Source organism: Fragaria vesca, linkage group LG2 (genome assembly GCF_000184155.1).
Source record: "Fragaria vesca subsp. vesca linkage group LG2, FraVesHawaii_1.0, whole genome shotgun sequence".
Taxonomy (NCBI): domain Eukaryota; kingdom Viridiplantae; phylum Streptophyta; class Magnoliopsida; order Rosales; family Rosaceae; genus Fragaria; species Fragaria vesca.
The window spans coordinates 16,576,546-16,598,665 of NC_020492.1; the positions used below are offsets into that span (position 1 = coordinate 16,576,546).

A 22,120-nucleotide genomic window follows, 5' to 3' on the forward strand; every position below is an offset into this window, starting at 1 on the left:
AGAAATTTTTTGCCATCGAGACTTACAACTTTCAAACGATCTTGCATTTGGTGGATTGTCGTTGAAGTCCTTCAATATATTTTCACTCCACTTGTTTCCAAATGCCGTCTCCTTTTTGACTAATACCCTTCGTACAATTTTCGGAGACCTTCATATATGCAACACAAAGAACTTCATTCTCTTTTCTTGTCCAATTCACACCTTTTTGAGAAGGAGTGGACATGTTTCAAACAAGTAGAAATGATAGAAGAGAAGGAAGAAAATGTGAGAAAATTTGAAGATAAAATGTATGTAAATATAGAAGAGAGGGAGCCAAAATAACAAGTAAAAATGATAGAAGAGAAGGAAGAAAGTGTGAGAAAATTTGGAGTTAAAATGTGTGTATATATAGAAGATTGAGAGACAAATGACCGTTGCAAATTTTTTCCTTTTTTTTTTTTTTTTAGGGTTTACAAATGTTTCCGTTGGAAACATAAAAAAAAAAAATTTAAATTTGACCGTTGGATGTCAACGGTAATTGAATAGTGTGACTATGGGATTTTGTTTTTAAAAGGTGGGAAAGCCCACAAATTCAAATTGTGGCTGATTTTTGTGGGCCCGAAATAAGGGCTCTAGGGTCACCTTGAGGTCTATATTTGGTCCTCTCCACTCCCCTCTACCTCTCTACCCCTCTAGCCCTTTCTTATTGGAGCCCATTTTTTGAAAATTAGGGCCCTAGAGCTCACTTAGCCCTCCTTATTGGAGATGGCCTTAGGTTTCAAATTTGGCGCCTATGAATATATAACTGTCAAACTTATTTATTAACTCTTAATGCAAACTCTCACTTACTAAAGGAAACTAATACCTATACCTTAGGTTATTTCAATGCAATTGTACCTATGATGAGTCTCAATATGCCTAAAATATCGATTATGTTTAATTACTCTCGATCGTTTTTGGTTTTTCCAAGTACAGTGCAACATCTTTTTGAAGTATAATTTCAATTGTTATTAAACTTGAGAAATTTTAAATACACACCCCTAATATCTTAATACACACCCCTTACTTAATACACTACCTATCAAGTTTTTCATTTCAATATTATACTTAATACACATCTCAAACTGTCTAAAATGCCCTTAATTTATGAAATATTCCGTTATTTAATATAATTAATATATATTTACTATTTGGTACCTCTTTTTACATATTATTTCGTCTAATTTTTGCTAGAAATTTTTGGTTATCATCGTTCAATTTATAATCAAATGATTATTGTTATATCTCAACTCTAAATCACCAATACAAGTTTTCAAAATTCACAAAAGCACAACTGTAGAAGTACAGTAGCTATTAAACATAGATAGCTAGTTATTCGATAAAACATGTCATGATAAAGATGCAGTATTTGACAATATGATATGCAAGATCAAACTAAAGCTGATAAAGATGCAGTACTTGATAATATGATCTGTGACAATATGATCTGTAAGATCAAATTAAAGCTGATACGGATACAAAAAAAAAAAGAGACAACCAAAATGAATTGTGGAGAAGAATTAGGGTTAGAGGAGAAGACATGTTTTCGAAAATTTTAGGGTAGAAGAAGTTGAAAAGAATACTTCTAGCGTGATATTTTTTTTTAATAATAGATGTATGTTTTGGTCATTTAGCTTACCTATAAAATCTCAACAGAAACATAAAATAGTAAGGGTGTGTATTAAGAGATTATGGGTGTGTATTTAAAATTTCTCATTAAACTTGATCCTAAATTTTTGTATAATTTCTACCCTCTATCCATGCCACACCCGATATTTTTACTGGTTTTTCTTTGAATCATATTTGAAATTTACTTTTCAACTCGTTACTCTCAAACTCTCAATATATTATATTCTTGCTCATTCGTGTAATTTCTTTACTACGCTTAAATTAAATGGCTACTCCAATAAGTAACAAAAATGATACAAATATATACTTATACTATCTATATATGTAAATTCCATCAATTCATTTTTTTTAAAAAATCCATTAGTTTTGTAAAGAAGTAGCTAGCCAACATGATCACGTAAGGACATCCAACAAAATTGTTTATGACCTATAAAAATGGGATAAAAGATGTTTACCAAATAAATAGCACAGAAGAAATATGAAGGACAAAAAAAAAGTGGCACCCGGTTGATGTAACATCTGCACTATATCTCAAGTGGGATCGACTTGGTGTCCTTGTCTATATAATCATCACTACCATTATGATTATCTCATTGTTTCTACTATAAATCGTATTTTCTATTGTTATCACATGTAGAAACTTATGATTGGATTATTTCCTAATCCTCACCAATACGTAGACGTCGTTCTAACCTAATTAACACGTACAAGTATTTCATCCCCCAACTAAAGGGCTTAGCTTGATTCATAATGTATATTATCCACCATAAATACGACAAGAATTGTTATAGATCGAGCAGACGTAGTTGCATCCGACTCTAGCTAGCACAAATATGATTGTGAATTTAGGTTTCACATCATTTCTGGTGGAGGTGGGCATGTTGTGTCCGTCCCATACAAGTTTTCTCCCCGATGATATGCTAAGTTGCTAACAGGTAAACATGGAAAATGAGGGGAAGTACTATATCTTGTTAATCCCACATTTGCATTATGAGAAAAGACAATGTGTGGATCACAAAAATAAATGACCATGCACGCGTTCCGGCCACTTAGGTCACTAAGTTCCTGAAATAGTTAAATCCAAATACATATATGAACACCATCCTGCAGTATGTTGTTTTCATGCTTGCCTAACCAGACAAGGCATTGTCTTAGGATATTGAAGTGGAAAGGACCTTATAAGCTAGCTAGTTGTCCACTTAAGAATTTAAATAAAAAGAATTAGGACTATCTATTTCACTGTTCATGGGAGGAACGTGTATATATATCACAATCCCTCATTCCAAAATTCTCAACCCAACTCAACAAACTGAATATCGTATTGAGTAACAAGTACTACTTCTGTAGCTAATACTAGCTAATTATGGGTTCGACCGTGATATCAATTCCAGAAGAGCTTTCTCCTCCTCTTCCCAGCATTAAGGAAGAGAAAGAGAGACCAAACAAGCTTTCGATTATTTTCTCTCATCTCGGAGAGCTACAAAAGAACAAGCAGAAAATGAGAAAGCTGATTCACAGCGTCAAGGTTGGGATTGCACTGGTTTTGGTTTCACTTCTCTATCTGCTCGACCCTCTCTATGAACAAGTCGGAGAAAATGCCATGTGGGCTATAATGACCGTGGTCGTCATCTTCGAGTTCTTTGCAGGTATAATCCAGTTTTGAACTCTGATTCATCAGTATGAGTTCAAGTTCTTAATTTTTTGCACGTAAATTAACATATGTTTGGGTACCTAACATTGACGTTTCAGGTGCTACACTTAGCAAGGGCTTAAACCGAGGATTGGGAACCATCGTAGGAGGTGGACTTGGTTGCTCAGTTGCAACTTTAGCTCAAGAAATGACTGGCATGGGCAAAGCCAGCACCATTATCATTGGTTCTTCTGTATTTATCTTCGGTAAGTTAAAATTACTACATGTTTAGCTCAATTTGATTTTACTTATCGTCCCAAAGAATTTGGAACTTTTACTGCATGACGTGGCCTGCATTACAGATTCTAAATGGTTGATGATGAAAAAGTGTGCGACTATGAATCTGGAATCATATTCTTATAAACAGTAGTATATCTCATGTTTTTCAGGTGCAGCTGGGACATACACTAGATTACAGCCGAGCATCAAGAAGAGATACGACTATGCAGCAATGATATTCATACTCACCTTCAATCTGGTGATCGTTTCGGGTTTACGTGCCGAGGAGGTGTTGGAATTGGCTCGTGATCGGCTTTCGACTATCGGAATGGGTTTCGCCGTCTGCATCTTCATAAGCTTGCTCGTCTTCCCCACATGGGCCAGTGATGAGCTTCATGACTCTATCTCCAGTAAATTCCAAGACCTTGCAAAAGCTATTGAAGGTATTTAAGTTCATTAGCTAGGAAGACAAACTATATATTCACCAAATTCGATATGTACGATCATACCATCTAACTGATCATCTTCTTGTTCATCCTACCTATAGAATGCCTTGAAGATTACTTCACATTAGATACTGAAAAAGACAACCAGCCTTGCCGACGGAGTTCCGGTTCCGGTAGTTGCAGATCGGTGTTGCACTCGAAGTCTAAAGATGAGACGCTGGTATATATTTTCTCTTCTTGTCACTGGTATATATACGTATATCCAAGAAATGTTACACTTAGCTGCTAGCCAGTCTTTTACTGCGCACTATATCGGATTATCCTTAATTATGAGTCATATCAAACACGATCAATTTGGCCATCTTAACATAGACAAATACCAAACAACTAGGTAAAAACTGAAATAATCAAATTGAAAAAGGATGTTCAATTTAGGCTGGCCGGTTTCTGTTGATGATCGACTATCCATAAAATGGACCTATGATCTAAGCCGATTATTAAAATTCAAGCCTTTAAAAAGGTTGATCACATTTTTGTCACTTGATGTTAACCTTTCATAGTGCATGATAAACAATCAATTATAATTTAACATAAAGTTTTAAATCCACTACCCTGGTTATATAACAATAAAAGTGAGGTGTACCAGTGTGATTTATTGTTTTACTAATAATGAAATATATATTTTTTGACAGGCAAATTTTGCGAAATGGGAACCATGGCATGGGAAATTTGGTCTTTACTACCCATGGAACAAATACCTACAGGTTGGAGAGCAACTAAGAGACCTCGCTCCCATTGTCCTTTCCCTCAAAGCCTGTCTTCAATCTCCTAGACAGGTAACTTGCACATACTATTTATCCCATAATTTTCCTGTCTTCAATCTCCTAGACAGGTAACTTGTTGAGTTGCTTCGACAAGTTAAAGCTTATGATCGACTAACTCTTTGTTTTGGAATATTGGTTAGCCATCGTCAAGTGTGAGACAGTCGATCAAAGAGCCTAGTGAAGCTGTAGGGTTGTCTCTCGCATTGACCCTGCAAGAACTCGGAGAAAGCGTTATGAAGATGAGAAGGAGCCAACAAGAAGCTGTGATCATGCCCGAGTTGAAGTCAATGAGAGTAGAACTCAACTCCATCATTTCTTCTTCCAAGTTTGGACCCCTAGAGAATGTCGATGAGCTTGCGATTTCAAGCTTTGTCTTTCTGTTGATTGAGATGGTGGAAAAAGTTGAAGAACTGGCAAAGGAGGTTGAAGAACTTGGAGAACTCGCTGATTTTCGTACCAAATAACTGTCTATGGTGTGTATATAGACATGGCATGGTTTTCTTAACAGCTATCAGTACTAGCTATCTATGAGTACATGGTATATTATGCTGTGTACATAACCCTTTGCCAATTTTGGCCTGGAACTACATGTATATTTTTTTTTTGATTAAAAGGAGCTGAACTCCATTTAATAAGAAAAAAGAAAGTCAGAGGGTAACATAAGGGAAGGGGACTGAACAAAACCCCTTCCAACAAAGAACAAAACAACAAAACCTATAAGAGAAAGCAACACTGAAAGAAAATTAGTGAAGAAAGCGAAAATGAGGTAAACCGAGTTGATCCTGAAGGCCTAGTGCATCTGCTACCTGATTCTCTTATCTGAATATATGAGAACACCGAAATTGCATTTGCGAGACACGATACATGCAATTATCCCAAGCAACACGAAATCTCCATGGAACAAGATGAGGGGGTTTGCTTAATATATTTGAGAACTAACCTATTTCTTGATCGCCAATAAAGAATGGAAGAGGATGGTGCAAAGGGATTTACGTAGTTAATGACACATATTGCTAGTTTACTACCTCTAATGTTATCATATGTTCAAATATTGCTTCAGCATGCACTGGCATACAGTCATTGATAAAAGGATTAATTACATAAGACCTCTGAACTATAGAAGTGTTTTCAATTTAGTACCCAAGTATCAAATTTTGTCATTTTAATACCTAAACTTTGCCGCCGTTATCAACTTAGTACCTCACCATTGGAACCTCCGTTATCTGTTGAGCTGGCTGTTATGTTTGAGGGCAATTTCGTCATTGCATCAGGTCAGAATCTCGATCAGCAGACAAAAATTTTCTCTCCCAATGATATCTGGGGGATTCGAACCAGTGATGTTCACTACTAGGGAATACCAACCCAACCACTGCGCTAGCCAATGTTACTGATAGACTATAAACAAAGATCTTATATATATCATTTCTTTAACGGAGGTTCCAATGGTGAGGAACTAAGTTGATAACGGCGGCAAAGTTTAGGTATTAAAACGACAAAATTTGATACTTGGGTACCAAATTGAAAACGCCCCTATAGTTTGGGAGGTCTTATGTAATTAATCCTTGATAAAATAGAGAAAATGCCTAGTAGTCATCATGGATTTAGGGACAAGTTTGCTATAGGGAATCAAAACACTGAAAAAGGAATAGGCCGTCCTAAGATAATACCAATCGAGTAAGACAAATATCGTCACAATTCTAGTGATAGGTTGACGGATAAACACATGATTGTGGTGATAAAAGTCCAAAGCTCCAATTCTTTACAGAGAAACAGAGAAAATGGGTGTTCTTCTTCATCATCTCAACATTGCAGTCACTGTAATCTCATTCTTTGCGTTCTCCACTGTGATCAGAGGCGTTCCGGATACAAATATATCGAGTGTTCTGTGCAACCAAGGTGTGTATACTTCTGGTGATCCTTTTGCTATAAGCCTTGCCTATATTCTTCAAGAACTGGAGACTGCAACATCAGCACAGAAGAACTATGATTACTATGACATATCTCCATACCCTAATGCTTTTGCTTACGGCCATGCTTCTTGCAACCCGAATATGACGAGCTCAGACTGCACTACTTGCCTCGGTGCTGCGAAAACCGATATGTTAGCTACTTGTCAGAGCAATATAGGGGGTCGTGCTGTTCTCGGTGACTGTTCAATCAGGTATGAGCAATACCCTTTCACTGAATGAATCACTGGACGATGGAAGAGTCGAAGTCTCAAAAGATTTGATAATTGGCTTTATGGCTTATTGCTGTTCAGTATTGAGTTTGATTTCCACTAGCTAGTGAGTGCTTGATGCATTGTGCAATTTCAATGTACTAATATATCCTAGTTTGACAAATGGAGATTTCATATTTGAATGCTTTGTTTCCTGCGTTTTATGACTGGTCATCTATTCCATGGAGAAATCAGAAATGAGAAAGAGACAAGGTGGTTTGAAAAGAAGAAAATGCAGGATATTTCTGCTTTGCTGCTACCAAGGAAGTCAAATACTTGGATGACATCTATATTCACACAACATCTATTCCATGAATTCCATTTCCCAGTCTTGAATAAGAACACTGTTTAATAACCAAGAATTTGATGCTGCCTCAGAAAACAACATAGGAACAGAGAAGGAAACATGGGATATGTCATGTATGGCTCATCTTAACACTAGTCTCGCAGTAAAATCACATTCTATGCTCTTCTATATACTTCCAGCCATTTCCATCCGGTCACAAAGCTGATAGTACATACTGTATAGGTAATACAATTCAAGCTGTTATATCATGGAAACTAAACCTTTTCATTCCTTTTCTTTTGTGTAATTACATCATGTGAGGAAACCAAAACCAGGGGTGTTTATACAAGTGCTATCAAGCTTGCCTCATTAATCCTTCACATCCCTACAAAAGTATAACATGCTCTATAAATCAATTTCAAGCCTGTTAACAATAAATGTGCTATAGTTACCGTATAAAGCCTTCAAGTAGAGGTTTGTGTTGTCCCCAATTACTACATCTCTGCTGCACCCATTAGCCTAGCCAAGTGTCATCCTCATTCGAATGCGATATGTCATTCTGATTTTCCACATGTTAAGTGAGCTCCAGCTAGTGCTCAAGGCAAACGTAACTCTCAGCTTTGCATGCCAGAACTTCGCTAGTTAGTGAGAAAGCAGAGCAAAATGTTCCACTCCTTTTATCCTTCTTTGCAGTGGAGTCCTTCTATGATCAGTCTGATGGTGAATTGAGGAACTTTTTATACCTTTCACAATGGAAACTGGGAAGATTTGGTTGAATTTCCTGAGCGAATGGATTCCTGTTTAAGGAAAAGGGCATAAAGAAGTTCATTCCATGAATCAGGGACGCCAGGTAGGCACCAGTGGCTGCAGTCTTGATGGTTGATTGAGGCTGGTCCATCTGGCCCTAAATAGTACAGAGAAGCATGGGCATCTTTTCTCCACAGAGACATGTTTGTTACATTCAGAAAATCGACTTTTCCTACGTGTGACTCATTTGATCGCTCAGATAACACATCAAAGATAGTCGTGTAAACACTGTCAGATAAAACAGGCAATGGGCCTAATCCAGGTAGAGTCTCCAAGTGACAGCCACCACCAGAATTCCAATCACCACCACTGATACATAAACAGCCTATTAGTGCTCAGCATGTATACTGTGCTATTGCTAACAATAAGCAAAGAGAAAATGTCAATGATAATGCCATATGTGCTAAAGCTTGAAGCTTAAAGAATATGAGAAAACACACATCTGAAGACCAATCCAAACTCAAATTTGATGTGACAAAGAAGCAAATGATAATCTACCGAAGAGACTAAGTAGCTTAAATAATAGGGCAAACCTGAAATGCACAGGAGCATAAGTTCGAAAAAGTACATAAGTCTTGCTCATGTTGACTTCACTATCAATCCAATCGATCAAAGTTTCCATTGATTTCCGGTATGCAGTATTAACAGTCATATTCATCTTTATCTCCTCCCCTTCTTGAAAGTAGCAGCCCCTGAATAACAGCATTTCCAAAGATCAAACATCCTATTGATTAAAGGCATAAAGTTCTCTCCGCATGAAAACTTAGATCCTTACTCAACCATTTAATTGAAACACTTTAAAGTACAATATACATTGCTAAACATCATCCTGTCTGACTTTAAGTAGAGAGCTTGCATAAAGTATTAGAACTTAAATCTAGCTTACTCTCTAATGGTCTTCCCATAATTCCACCAATGCCCGGAATTCAAGACTAGCACATCCGCATCCCTCCAGTGGAGGGAAAGCCAGTCCATTTGATCCACTTTTAAAGTCATCTTCACCTCCTCTGGGGCACCAGCTGGAGGATGGCCCTGAAAGACTAGAAATGGTGACCTGTAGTATTCCACTGTGCAGTTGAAGTCCTCAAACTTGAAGACCAAAAAGCCTGAGTGCTTCGTAATTGGCGTCCCATTCACCTCATAGATTGAAGTCTTGTTAGGAATTACAGAAGAGAGCATGCAGAGAAGAGACTCCCACTGGTTCCTTCCAATCGAGTCACCGGCAAATACAAGACGTCGATTTCGAAGCTTTTCCAACATCATCCCTGCATCGAATCTGTTCTCAAGAGAACAGAGAAACCCAATAAGACCAACCTACTTGGTTAGACCATAACTCAAAGTACTTCAGTAACTAAGACCCCTAAGTTAGAAAGAGACATGAGGTTGATCATAGTTTTAAACCATTATAGCAGGGCGATTGAAGCTAAACCTACAGGTGGACTTGATCACAATGTTAACTGTATATAAAAATCTAAGTGGCTTCCATCTTTTATGGACTAAAAAACAAGCAAAAAATAATCAATTATAAACAGAGAATGAAAAACCAAACCTCCAATCAAACAATATAGTACGAAACAAAGATTGTTGAAGCACATGGCAGGTGAAAACACAGACTGGCACCCCACAAAGGAAAAAACATGAACAACACACCCAAAAACAGAAACCAAACAAAAAGCTTTATTCACTACTTGAAAGGTTCAAATTAGTGATCACAAGTTCACAAGGATATACCGAACCCATAAGGTTCACGGATGCAGTTCATCAACAAAGGAGACACATCAATCAACTTGCTACAATGTGCATAATTCAAATTTGTTGGAACAGAAAATGACAGCAATCAAGAGAAAGCAAATATGAAACCAGAAACAGAATCCAGGAAATTAGGCCAAACATAACAGAGATTTCCCAGGCAAACAAAAGAAGTAGAATCAACTACCACAAAGATGCAAACTTTACACACATAAAACATGACCATTATTTCAAAACTCCTGCCTATTACTCTATCATCACCACTAAACCAAACCAACACATACATGATACTCAAATCTTCAAGAAATGAAAATTCTGGGCAACTCTAAAAAGTAAAACCACAAACTAAAGATAGATAATGGTACAAAACCTGGGCAAGTTGCAATCTTTGGGTTGCCAACGCCACTTGGTATAGAAGCTGTCAGGTCTCCCATTCTCAGAACACCTAAACCCTCCATCCAAAAAGGAGCAATTCTGAGACTGATACAAAGGATAGCTCTCATCCCAAACCCAGTTCCCATCAAACACATCACACCCTTCATTCCCCTGATCAAGAAACCCTGACCGTGCTTTCCCACCTGAACCATGCAAAAGACGAGAGCGAATCCCATGGACAACTGTGCGGTAATCCAAGTAGAAGAAGCACCCAATGAGCAGAACAGTGACCAAGAAAAACCCAAGAATGCTTAGAGAAGGCTCTAGAGGATTGAAGCGCTTGATTTTCTTGAACAACTCCAACTGGGTCATTGTGTTCTGCTCTCTGAAACTAGTTAAAAGTTTAAAACTTAAAACCCAGCTTTGGTTATGTAATGGAAGCTTATGATTGTGCTTGAGAGAAAGAAATGGTCCAAAGACAAAAGGGTGCTTAAAAAGATGGGAGCTTTAGACTTTGGAGAGGGAAGTGGGGTCTCCAGAGAGAAGGAGGATGGGAGTAGTAATGGTGAAAAGGCCTAAAGAAGAATTTTTTTCATAATGGGGGTCTGGTTTTGTTGTTGTAAGAGTAGCATCAGAGTTATTAGTTTCAGTCTGTGAAATCATGTCAAGCATTCAAAGCAGTGGAGGTGGAAGAAGGAAGATGTGAAAGAAGACAATGGTGTCTAATTTTGATAGGAGGGAGAGATGGGTGTGACAACAAGGAAAAAAAAAAAGAATTGGAAGCACTGAACATTGATGCGTTTGTTTGAGACTTAAATTTTGCTCACGCTTTGTTGGTGTTGTGGGTTAAATATTTAATGTTATGTAATTCTTTAGTTTAATTCTCAACAAAACCTCAACAAAACCATGGAGGCGACGATCTTGTTGCTAAAACCGCAATTTGCTTCTGGAATTGGTGATGGATGGTCGTGTGAACGTGGGTTTAAGGCCTAACAGAAAGGGTGATTTTGATTTCCAAAAATGGAAATTAATATCTAACAATTTGGTTGTTCTTGCCCTCTTGTTTTTTCTACCTGTTTCTTCCTTTCTCACAGGTTTCAATCTGTAGTACAAGTTCTAGAATTTGAATTTCAAGTCACATTGTTTGGTAGTTTGTCGATGATTGACCGAGTAAATTAGTCATCTTAGCTCAGCTCAGCTTATTTTAAAATTTTATGTTTACGGTAAAACTGAAACTATGTTGTTTATTATTTTTGATATTAAATGTCTAACGTATCTTCAAGACCTAAACCAAGTCATCTACTTTGCACTTTTAACAGTTCGCGGCAATGTGAACAATTTGTTGATCATCATACTGCATATCAATTTTCAAAGTCCATGGAATTGCAAGTCCATTGATAAACAAAAAGGAAAACCCATAAAACAAAAAGGAAAACCAATAAAAATATGAAAGAGATAAAGAGAAGAGAAATTTGGTCTGGAAGGACAAGTTTTCTATTTTCTCATTTTCTCATCGTCACCTCACATATAGAAACTTATGCACCGATCAGTCTCTTAAATATGAAAATAGACTAAAATAATGAAGACATTTTTTTTGAACAAGTACATCCAATTAAATACCGAAGGCTTCTTTCATTGTTTCTATAATTCTATCTGTATACATCAATGATAGAAATTTAGAAACATATGATGAATTTCAAAACTAGCAAGAAAAATTTCAATATTGACAAATAGAGGATAATAAAGAAAATATTAAAGAGAGTCACCATCCTAATTATTAATAACCAGAAATTGATGGATATAAATATACCCTAGATTTTAATTGTAAAATTGAAGCCTCAACCCATTTCCACAAGTCACAACTCACAACCTGAATTCTAAGGCCAAGTCAATCATTATCCAGATGAGATCTTCTTCTTCTTCTTTCCCTTTTTTTTTTTTTTTGGTACAATATTCCAGTTGAGAATATTGGTGCCATGCATATATTCCTTTTCTGAAACCAGAAATAAGATAAATAATTGAAAACAAAAAGAAATTAAAATTAACAATGAAACAAGGACATGACAGCAGCCTAAGCATGAGGCGAGAATAGGGGTAATCAGATTGAGCTTTCACACAGATAGAGACCAAAAACGTGTTTCAAATCTCAATAACCAATAATTTATCTATCTTTTTGTGGTATAATGATTATACTAATTACTAAACAGAGATTTTTCATTTTCATAATGCAGCACTCCCCTCCCAGTTTCCAGTCCATTTGTAATGGGGACATAGCCAACAAAAACGAGTTCAACACCTATATATTGTGCATCATGTGCAAATGATTTGGAGATCATTTGGCTTTCTTGACTTGTTAGCTTTGATCTATTTGGAATTCTGGATACAGTTGTAATCTGAGGTTTTCTGTTGATCACTTGTTCTCTAGGTAACCAAAACCAACTATACGCACTTATGCACAGAAGACATGAGGGCTGAGGTTGGGAGAATGCTGGTTCTGCAGTATTGTCATGAACGCTAGAGCAATGTTGGTTCCCAACAGGCAGGTTTTGCAGATTGCAATGTTGCAGATTTTTCTGTCGAAACAATTATGAGAATAAACGCAGGCAAAATCTTTTGATTAAGTGAAGCAAAATCTGAATTTTACATCAGTAGAGTACAAACGTTGAATGTTTGTCAGAGTTATGTGGTGAACAAAAACCAGTAACATCTTCACAACACATAGTAACAGAAGGATACAAATGCAGCAATGCCACTCAAGATACAAAGTCTATCTAACCTGCTTTCGTTTCTCATCTTTTCCTCTTTGAGCTCGTTCTGTACTTTCGAGTACAAATTGCACGACTCAAGAACTTCGCTGTAGTTTTTGCTGCGGCGGCAGCTCAGTGCTTCCTTGAGAATAAGCAAACTGTTTCTTCCATTGACATGAGAACCTTCCATGTCCTCTAACTGCATGCTCAATTCTGTTAACTTGAGGGTTGTCTCAGCGCCTTCTCCCTCTGTACAAATCACTCGGAACTTCATGCTGAGGATGCATTCCACTACTTGACAGGGAAGGATGTCTCTTGCAGGAAGAATGGATCCGAAGCGAATCACAAAGTCCTTGTCTGTTGGCCAATGCCTTTGACCACCAATTGGGCACCAGCTAGCAAGATTAGCAGCTTGCTTCATTTTTCTATTTACAACAATCCAACTAAGTCGGAGACCATCACGAAGCCCCCGCCATAACTTTCCATCTTTCCTTTCTGTCTCCATAGATGCAATCGGTGGCAGGCCGTTAGCAACAGAAAGGAAAGCTTCACCGTCATCATCGTCATCTCTGGCTGCATAAGTAAGAAGATCAATCCGAAATGGGCAGTTGTAAAACCAACCATTGAAGCCGTTCGCGTTGGGAATCCCCCAAAGAACTTTTGAGCAGATTATTTTATCCTTGTAACGGATGTCCACAATTGAAACAAAATCCGATGGTGAAATACTTTCGAACTCATCCATGTCACCGTAGTATTCAGCTTCGGTCCATTCTTCGGGGTACTCAAGGTAGTCGTTCCACTGGTAGTCAGTAACTTCCTTGTTTACAATAAGGGGAAAACAATCAGCATAGAACTTTCTGAACCCACCAATGGATGATATTAAACTCTTGACATCTTCCCTATTAGTTGAAGGCCACATAGAAGAGCACACATCTTCCCATAACCTCTCTTCTTTTGAGATGGAACAGAATGCTGCACATGTACATGCTGCAGTAGCCAAAGTTGGTCCATCAAGACGTTTCAATATATCGTAGAAAAGGTCTGTGTTCAAAGATGACATGTTCTCAACTGGTGCAACTGACATTGTACTGGATCCTTGATTATCTGAGATACAAAGACATGATAAAAAATGACGTATTAGATATATCTAATATATATTAATTTAAATATAAACAAACCAAATCCTATTTTGATATAAATCCAACTATAGCACTCCATCTATTCACAAAAGATATCATGATATAAAATCACACAATCAACTTGAAGATTTACACAACTACTGCCTTCATATTATACGCCAAATTTCTTATTTATTTTAAAATAGCAGTATTTAAACGTATTGATCTGTGCTTTATGTGGAGAGCTTCATCCCCAACCTGAAATAGCTACAGTAAATATAGTTGATCAACCAATAGCATGGGAACCAACTCATTACGATGTTTATATGCATAACCAAGTCTCATGGTACTTTGAAGTGCTTCAACAAAGAACAAACATAGAAGAGGACCATGCAGGAGTAAACATTAGATATTCCCCATATTCATAAGCCAAATCAAAGCTTCAAGCTTTGAAATCCTTTTAAGGTAACCAATAATTATTATTTTTCCAAAGATACTTAGAACCCAATAAGATCTACTCCTAAGTTCCTAACCATGTATCTCTTCATAAACCGAACAAAGACTTAACAGAATAAGAGACAGTGAGATGCCATAATCACATTATTGCCTACACCAAAAGACCAAACCAATGATGGAAACAGTACAAGCAAAAGGAAAGGTGGTCATCATGAGTCTGGATGTGAAGGTGTTCATAATGGTGTTCACCCAAAATTTCATTCCAATCAACGCTTCAACCTTAAAAATTCATTTTAAGCAGAAACATCATAACTAACATTTACATTCCTCCAGAAGCTAATACAGTCCCTATAAAACAAACATTGAAATTTCACAAAACTGAACAAAGATTAAAAGAGAGTAGAAAGAAAGAAAAAGCACAAGAAAGTGAAATGAAAATTATCACATTATTGTGGGGTATGTTTAAAGAGAACTATAGAGAAGGGTAAGAACAAAGACCACTGATGCACATTGAAAGTTTGAAACGAACAAGGAAGAAGTAGAAGGGAGACCATATGCAAAAGTGGGTTTTAGGTTTTTAATACAGCTTTTGGAAATTAGTCAGAAGTATAAGCTGCCAAGTTGCAGAAGACTTGAACAAAATTTGAACAAAGACTTGAAGATTTGAGTGATCTTGAACTTGTTTCTGTTTAATGTAAGCATAAATACATGAAACATTTCAAATCAGGAACCGGGATGAACAATCAAATACTTCTTGCAGTCATTGGAAAGAGTATGATGCTTGTATGCAAATCCTGACTACCCAACTGGAGTGTGTGTATAGTTAGACAGTATGGCAATTACTACCAAACAGTAACAAATCTAAACCAGAGATAATCACTCCCTAAATATGCAAGTTAGCAATCACCGACTCAACAAACTCAATCAGTTACTACGGTTTAGGAAAGAAAGCATTGTAAGATGACATCTTTCTTCTTCTACTCTTCTTACATATCCGCAATTCAGAATAAGCAGATACCAAGGTCATCTCTGACTTATATTGTTCTCCATAATGCGGGGCTTCATATGAATTCAAAGGCATTGATACCTCTGAAATCAAAATATACAAAACCAAGCGCTCATTCTACCAGGAAAGCATTTAAGAGATAAGAGGACAACATAAATCTGACAGAATAGTACTCCAACATGAATGACCATAAATCATATTGCATTCTCTGGATTGTGAAATTCAATTCAAAGATTGATAAAGACAGATCAATCAGTACACAAAGTACAGACCAAACATTTAAGAGGTGGGCAAAAAAAGGCCAAAAAACATTTTGGTTCTCAAGAGTACCAAAAACCTTGCAGAACAAAATGAAACATTATCAAGGGCAATTCCCTTTCTTTTGTGACTTCAAAAGAAAAAGGTTCCAATCTACATGCTTACAATTGAGGCGTGATCAATAAATGAAACACAATCCACCCACCAAAACAAAATCTTCACCACGGAAACCAGAAATGAAACTTCTACACAATCAGAACCAAGAAACAAGGGAAAAAGAGGAACTGGGTTTGGTTTTACCAACCTCAACAGATTAGCCATTAGCAACTCCCATGAACAAGAAAAAGATGCTGCAACCAAAACACAGAGAGGCAGAATCCAGCTTTGACTTTTTGTAGTTTCCAATGAAGAGGAAGAAAAAGGAGGAAGCTTAATAGCAAAAGGGTAAGCAAATCCGATGCAGGGTGTTTGATCAAAGATGTGGGGAGAGGGTCGTGAGTCACTTTCCACAAGTTTTTAGGGAGGTTAGTGAACTGGAGCAAAAGCTGCTTCCTTTGTCTTTGTTACCAAACTAAAAATACAAGGTAAGAGGGAACAAGTACAAGATATGGGATTTTTGTAGCTTTGGCTCTCTCTTTCTTTGTTTCTCTCTGCAAAATGCGACCGGTCTACTTTGTTTTAACCACACAGGTTTGGCCACATCATTGTTTTAATTTATTGGACCAACCATACCATGCCCTGTGCCCTCATTTATACCTACCTCTATCCTCTTGTAACTTGTAACTTGCATTTCATCCTTCTTAAAAAAAAATAAATAAATAAAAAAATATTCATGTTCTTATCTTCTTTTCAATTTCTTGTCCTTTTGTTGAGGGGAGGACCGTAGGAGGGAGCATACTGGGGGATGTATAACTATGTAAATTGTAAATTGTAATGTATAAAACAACTTGAAATTTGGTTTACTTTCCTCATATATAGGTGTAATGCTATCGTCTTCTGTTTTACACACAAAAGATTATTGTAGAGTGGGTGTAAAATGTGACATTTGGAGTATTTTTCAAATAGTTCAAGAGATACGGCATGTGCATTGACATTGAGAGCAATTGCAAAATTTAAATGTCACGTTAAGCTAGTAAGCGTATAAGCAGTACAATGTAATACTCAAACACACGATTTGTATGAAGCAATGCCTCAAAGAGAAGAAATCTTATATTTAGGATTATTAATCTTATTGCTATGTGAAGCAATTCTGACAGTCATTTCCATCATGTATTCATGTTTGCTTGTATCGAGAAAACTATCATAAATGGAAATATTGAATATAGTGTCAATTAGGCTATCTGTGTAAAAGATTTTTTCTTCCAAAACACTTTTACTTGGGCCAATCATCTGGTGTCAATCCCTCCCTTTCAAGTTCATAAGCCAATAAGAGGAGCAGCAGCCATGACCAAGCTGCGCCTCCATGACGGTTTCCAAATCTATTGCCGGGTTGGTCACCGGTTATGGGTTACCGGTGAGAGCTGCGAGATGTAATGGTTTTAATAAATATATGATGATGGGCAGGATTTTTGTAAACTTTATATATTTCCGAGAAGGTGACGCCGCACCAGAAATATATGAAGATCTCCCTCTTGGCTCCACGTACATGAGATGAAAATCTGGGCTCTGTTTGATAAGGACATGATGTTGCTCCATACCTAAAGCTTTGGCTTTTCATCCTCCAATGAAGAAGAAACATGAAACTAGGCATTTCTAGCTTAGCACCTGAAAAACACATGGCCTTGTGTTTGGTATGTACAAGGACGCATTTCCATTTCCATGAAGTTCCGTTACGCCAAATTCAGTTTCTTATCGATTGAGATATTGATAAATATCGAATTCTTTTTTTATGAAAAAGAAAAAAGAATAGGAAAAAACTACAACATAAAACACCTCTCAACCGATCCAAATGGAGTGCTTGAGACACAAAAAAGGGGGTGAATGAAACCAAACTGAAGGACCAAACATAACGTGAGCTCTATGTCCGAATATTATGCTATGAAGTTCGCCTCACAATGGTCTGAAAATAATGCGGGCATGAAAAATCTTAAATGATCAAACATGACAAACTTAAGTCCGTCAAGAGGGGTTTTCTCCTTTAATTTTTGTAGTTATATATAAAAATAAAAAATGGAAATATATTGGGCCAATCCATTGTTCCTAAACCCAATTTGTTACGGGCATAAAAGCCCAACACACAAACAGTCAATTTTCGTCGGCGTTTGCTGGGAAAATAGAACACTGTAGGGGTTTCGACTGAATAATTCTAATACATGGAAGCATAATTCGAATAAAACCCAGAAATCCATGATAGACATATACAGTCACATGGCACAAAGTTCAATCCAAAAGTAAACTGAAAAATAACAACAAAACTAACACTTGAAACCCCACAACACAAAAAGCTGAAAATCCCCAATTGAAGTAGTACTACCTCAAGTCAAGCATCCTTGGGGGTGTCGTCGGTCTTGGCGGCGGTGTCCTCCTCCGCCTCGACGACGTCGTCAGGATCGCGGGCCGGGTCGGACTTGTTCATGGCGGATCGGGCCTTGTCGAGCCAGGGCTTGAAGGCGAGCTCTATGGCCAACCACCCAACCGCAAGGGCTCCGAACACCACCGCCGCTTGCTTCGCAGCTGAACCTTTTTTAGCCATCTCCCGTCTTCCTTTCAAACCAAGTTAAACTTTTGACCAAACTGTTTCAAATTTCTCTACGCCTCTCTCAGTCGTCCAGGACTAGGAGGACAAAGAGTTATATAGGGTTCTCTGTTGGATTTGGGCCATGTGGCCCATTTCGATTGTTTGCGAAATCAGAAACCTGTACAGAATCCACTTGCATTTTCGGTTTGAAGAAACAAGAGTATATTTTAGTCTAGTGGCATAAATCTCCTACAAATAAGAGCCGTTAGTCGAAACAAAATGTTAAGCATATGTTTGCCGACACAATTGAAAGGTAAAAATACATGATATTTAATATTTACATAATACAAATTTCTTAAAATCTCCTCAAGCACATTTGATAAGTTATGTGATAAATCCCAAAACCAACATGGAATAGTATCAGAAATTCCAACATCGAACCTCCGGAGTATGGTCATTTTACGACGACCAACAAGCCCTCAATTCTGTGCATCCAGAATAGGGCAGAAGTAGCTCATGAACCAACAAAACAGAGCACAATATAAAGCCCTCTGAGGTCGGAGCGCAACTTGCATTTCATGCAAGTAATGTGAAAGAGGAATCGTATCTGTCAACAATAAGAATTGTAGAAGCTGAGAAATGTAAAAGAGAAGCTAATGCTCGATAAAACAGCGTATGCATATGGCAATCCCATGACACATGGCAATGCTGAGCCGCACCATTCATGCTGCACATGGTCATGGCCATATGTGTACATGACTGATGAAAATCAAGAAAACCACCAACTGGCTCAGAAGGAAAGTAGATATGAGAAGCCATTACCATATCAATCACCAAGTTCATAATAGCATTTTAAGAATTTCACTAGGAATAGACATTCAAATAACAGGCAGTGCTCTCATTTTATGTCTCAAAGATCATAGATAAGTACTTCCTACAAAGGTGTTTACATAACCAGGAAAAAGTGCCGCTCATTTCATGTCTCCAAGATCACAAATAAGTTCGTCCTACAGAGGTGTTTACAAACCAGGCAGGCCAAGTTCTTGCCACAAAAATTAATCAGTGCAGCGTACTTAACGACCACCACGGCCACGACCGCGTCCACGTCCACGGCCACGTCCCCTTCCCACAGCCCTCCCTGAAATTTTAAAAGGTAAAAGCAATTAGAAGATTCATGACATTTATTCACAATATCAAAGATCGTAAAATGGTAAAAACTTTGTTCTCAAAAGAAAGGCCTAATACAAGGTTGTCTTACCTGCAGTTGGCTTCTTGGGCTTGACCCTAGGAGTCTCTTCAACCAGCAGAGTCTCAAGATTCAAGCTGTCAGGAAGGATGTAGTATCGAATATTGTTACCCCTCACACTGAGATGATCAAGAGTCACTGGATTCTTCCCCCTGAGTGTAAGTTTCACCGTCTTCAAATGTGTATTCATACTAATATCTACACCTGTAACAAGTAAATTACAAATCAGAACAGCTACTTTTCCCCTTGTCATTAAGTGCATCAAATTCAGATTGTAATGTATTTAACATAAAGTTCAATTCTAAAAATAAATAGAAAACTACGCCAAGAACTTGCTTTGAACAGTAGCAACAGAAAGTAAACTGTTTTAAAGTTATAGTTAAATTACATAACAGATGTAAAACAGACTGATATACCCATATTTTAGAGTGAACAAATCATTTCCGCATAGCTCTTTGAATTACCATTTACCAATTCAAGTCAAACATCTATTCCTTGAAAAACACATTCCTTTTTTGGGCAAAGAGATTACAAAGTAAGCACTCCAGAGTTCTGCTGAACTTGGTCACTTATGCTTAGGCAAGGAAATATGAAGTAATGTACGGAAGTAATCACTATGCTCATGGTCTGAAATGACATCCATGGTTTGGAGGCAGACCAAAACCATACACATCTTCAAACCCCACTGTAAGGAAATTGACTAGTTATGACTCTTTGACTCTCAGACCTCCAAAACGGAAGCCATTTCTCACAACTTCAGAATCATTGTGCTTGTGCACTTTATGTTCAAATATGGCGTCCTAGGCTTGAGGTCTGGGGAAAACCAACACCCCATGCCTTGAAAACCCACTGTAACTCGCAAACTCTGGCTCTTGCGCTTAAAAAAGAGAGGAAATCATTTGAAACACAAAACTCTTGAAATGCCATCCACGGTATGGAGCCAGAGCAAGTAGTCATTCACAAGATATGATTTGGACTCCACAACTTCAAACAACAACAAAAGGCAGAACCATTTCAAAGCATATTTTCAAATATCATACATGTGTACTAACTCTCTGATGCAGAAACCTTCAAACATTGTTACACGACTTATATAAGTCCAATGATGCTCTTATATCAGTCTGACCTCATATAGATGTAAATGTGCCCAAAACATGTTCAGGATCCTAAATACTCAGACATATCAAGGTAGGAGCAAACTCAAAGACTAATAAAACATTTTTCCGATAATATATGCATAAGCAAACTCAGACTTACGAGCAACGAAAGTGTTGCAAATTGCCAACAAACTCATACTCAATACGACATTAATAACTCATAAAACCAGTCAATGACATCTTGGTGTACTCTCACATGAGTGGCAACATTCTCCTGCTACTACATACTCAAACTACAAGAATTCATTAACCCAGAGGTCTGCAAAACCAAATTACCTAACCCCATAGAAAACAAAGCTCCGTAGTGATTTAATTGTGCGAATAGTTTATTTCACTAGAAGCAAACAACAAAGAGGGAAATTGTTACCACAAAGCAAACAACAAACTAGCAGTCTTATGTATTCCATGACTAACATATTCTAACATCAAATCAAACACCGAAACCTAGCAACCAATTCAATTATAAGCTAATTAATATATTAACACCGCGCAAAAACCTAGGGTTTTAATAAACCCTAAAACCGCAAAACCTTGGAAAATCGAAGAAAACAACAAGAGAGGAGGAGAGGTAAACCTGTGATGGTGCCATTGACAACGGTGCCGTTCTTGAGCTCGATCGATACGGTTTCGTTGTTCAGCTTCATCAAGAACCTGCGCATCGTCAAATTAAAGGCGTATCAGTACGAACCCATACATCGATTTCAGTAAATAAGTGCGAAATTTTGGAGAGAGGACTGACCTGACGAGCTTCATTTTGGCGATAGAGAAACTGGAGAGCTAGGGCTCGAGAGGGTTTTCCAAAAACGAAGCGGGAGAGTGGTGGATCTGTCCGTCTGTGCCGCACTCGCTAGCTGGTTTTAACCTCTAGGGCTCGGGTTGTGGCTGACCAAACGACATCACATAAGTAGACGCTTCGTATTTTACGACACCCAAAGGCTGTCGGTACACCAATTGGACTGCATCCTTTAAAGTTTAAATCGGATTATGGGCCATTTCCTAATGTGTGTAATTTTTGAGCCAAGGTGGCTTCGTTTGGCCCGACTTGACCTGATTCAAACGCGACATGACTCGATTCGACCAGCCATGTTTAACCGTGAAACAAATGTTGTATATAATTTGTTGTGTACGACTTTGATTCTTATCGAGAGCTTATGTTGTCTTATTAAAACGTATTTTCATGAAAGAACGTATATA

The 22,120-nt window shown here is 37.6% G+C and overlaps 5 protein-coding genes and 1 pseudogene across 5 annotated transcripts; 3 read left to right on the top strand and 3 right to left on the bottom strand.

The window, feature by feature from the left end:
- The window catches only part of LOC101314057, a 15,615-nt pseudogene extending 15,009 nt beyond the window's left edge, over positions 1-606 (top strand).
- A 2,404-nt stretch (positions 607-3,010) lies between these two features.
- Positions 3,011-5,290, top strand: LOC101314343 (aluminum-activated malate transporter 13-like). The gene is made up of 6 exons (XM_004292546.1): positions 3,011-3,293; positions 3,397-3,543; positions 3,727-3,999; positions 4,104-4,222; positions 4,695-4,838; positions 4,967-5,290. The coding sequence occupies exons 1-6, from the start codon at positions 3,011-3,013 to the stop codon at positions 5,288-5,290; spliced, it is 1,290 nt and encodes a 429-aa protein (XP_004292594.1).
- Positions 5,291-6,604: 1,314 nt separating this feature from the next.
- Positions 6,605-7,015, top strand: LOC101314628 (antifungal protein ginkbilobin-2-like). Its single transcript, XM_004292547.1, has one exon. The coding sequence runs from the start codon at positions 6,605-6,607 to the stop codon at positions 7,013-7,015; it is 411 nt and encodes a 136-aa protein (XP_004292595.1).
- Positions 7,016-7,548: 533 nt separating this feature from the next.
- LOC101293156 lies at positions 7,549-10,933 on the bottom strand. Its single transcript, XM_004290616.1, has 4 exons — positions 10,257-10,933; positions 9,024-9,413; positions 8,671-8,829; positions 7,549-8,446 (listed from the first exon to the last, which is right to left on the bottom strand). Exons 1-4 carry the CDS (start codon positions 10,631-10,633, stop codon positions 8,077-8,079), a joined length of 1,296 nt encoding a protein of 431 aa, XP_004290664.1. The 5' UTR covers positions 10,634-10,933; the 3' UTR covers positions 7,549-8,076.
- A 1,683-nt stretch (positions 10,934-12,616) lies between these two features.
- Positions 12,617-16,288, bottom strand: LOC101293452 (F-box protein At2g27310-like). Its single transcript, XM_004290617.1, has 3 exons — positions 16,151-16,288; positions 13,038-14,112; positions 12,617-12,834 (listed from the first exon to the last, which is right to left on the bottom strand). Exons 2-3 carry the CDS (start codon positions 14,090-14,092, stop codon positions 12,711-12,713), a joined length of 1,179 nt encoding a protein of 392 aa, XP_004290665.1. The 5' UTR covers positions 14,093-14,112; positions 16,151-16,288; the 3' UTR covers positions 12,617-12,710.
- A 2,957-nt stretch (positions 16,289-19,245) lies between these two features.
- Positions 19,246-21,864, bottom strand: LOC101293740 (small nuclear ribonucleoprotein Sm D1-like). The gene is made up of 4 exons (XM_004290618.1): positions 21,666-21,864; positions 21,501-21,577; positions 19,782-19,973; positions 19,246-19,661 (listed from the first exon to the last, which is right to left on the bottom strand). Exons 1-4 carry the CDS (start codon positions 21,677-21,679, stop codon positions 19,597-19,599), a joined length of 348 nt encoding a protein of 115 aa, XP_004290666.1. The 5' UTR covers positions 21,680-21,864; the 3' UTR covers positions 19,246-19,596.
- Between the last annotated feature and the right edge of the window lie 256 nt (positions 21,865-22,120).

What these genes read in the sequence shown, in the direction of transcription:
- LOC101293156 (XM_004290616.1), bottom strand. Translation starts at nt 10,633, where the DNA reads ATGACCCAGTTGGAGTTGTTCAAGAAAATCAAGCGCTTCAATCCTCTA. An exon ending in AAAGATTGCAACTTGCCCAG is followed by an intron (nt 9,414 to 10,256) that starts GTTTTGTACCAT and finishes TCTTGAGAACAG; the next exon opens with ATTCGATGCAGGGATGATGT. An exon ending in TATGGGAAGACCATTAGAGA is followed by an intron (nt 8,830 to 9,023) that starts GTAAGCTAGATT and finishes GCTGTTATTCAG; the next exon opens with GGGCTGCTACTTTCAAGAAG.
- LOC101293452 (XM_004290617.1), bottom strand. Translation starts at nt 14,092, where the DNA reads ATGTCAGTTGCACCAGTTGAGAACATGTCATCTTTGAACACAGACCTT. An exon ending in AAGATGAGAAACGAAAGCAG is followed by an intron (nt 12,835 to 13,037) that starts GTTAGATAGACT and finishes TTGTTTCGACAG; the next exon opens with AAAAATCTGCAACATTGCAA.
- LOC101314628 (XM_004292547.1), top strand. Translation starts at nt 6,605, where the DNA reads ATGGGTGTTCTTCTTCATCATCTCAACATTGCAGTCACTGTAATCTCA.
- LOC101293740 (XM_004290618.1), bottom strand. An exon ending in TGTCAATGGCACCATCACAG is followed by an intron (nt 19,974 to 21,500) that starts GTTTACCTCTCC and finishes TACTTGTTACAG; the next exon opens with GTGTAGATATTAGTATGAAT. An exon ending in GCCCAAGAAGCCAACTGCAG is followed by an intron (nt 19,662 to 19,781) that starts GTAAGACAACCT and finishes TTAAAATTTCAG; the next exon opens with GGAGGGCTGTGGGAAGGGGA.
- LOC101314343 (XM_004292546.1), top strand. Translation starts at nt 3,011, where the DNA reads ATGGGTTCGACCGTGATATCAATTCCAGAAGAGCTTTCTCCTCCTCTT. An exon ending in TTCTTCTGTATTTATCTTCG is followed by an intron (nt 3,544 to 3,726) that starts GTAAGTTAAAAT and finishes CATGTTTTTCAG; the next exon opens with GTGCAGCTGGGACATACACT. An exon ending in CCTTGCAAAAGCTATTGAAG is followed by an intron (nt 4,000 to 4,103) that starts GTATTTAAGTTC and finishes TCCTACCTATAG; the next exon opens with AATGCCTTGAAGATTACTTC.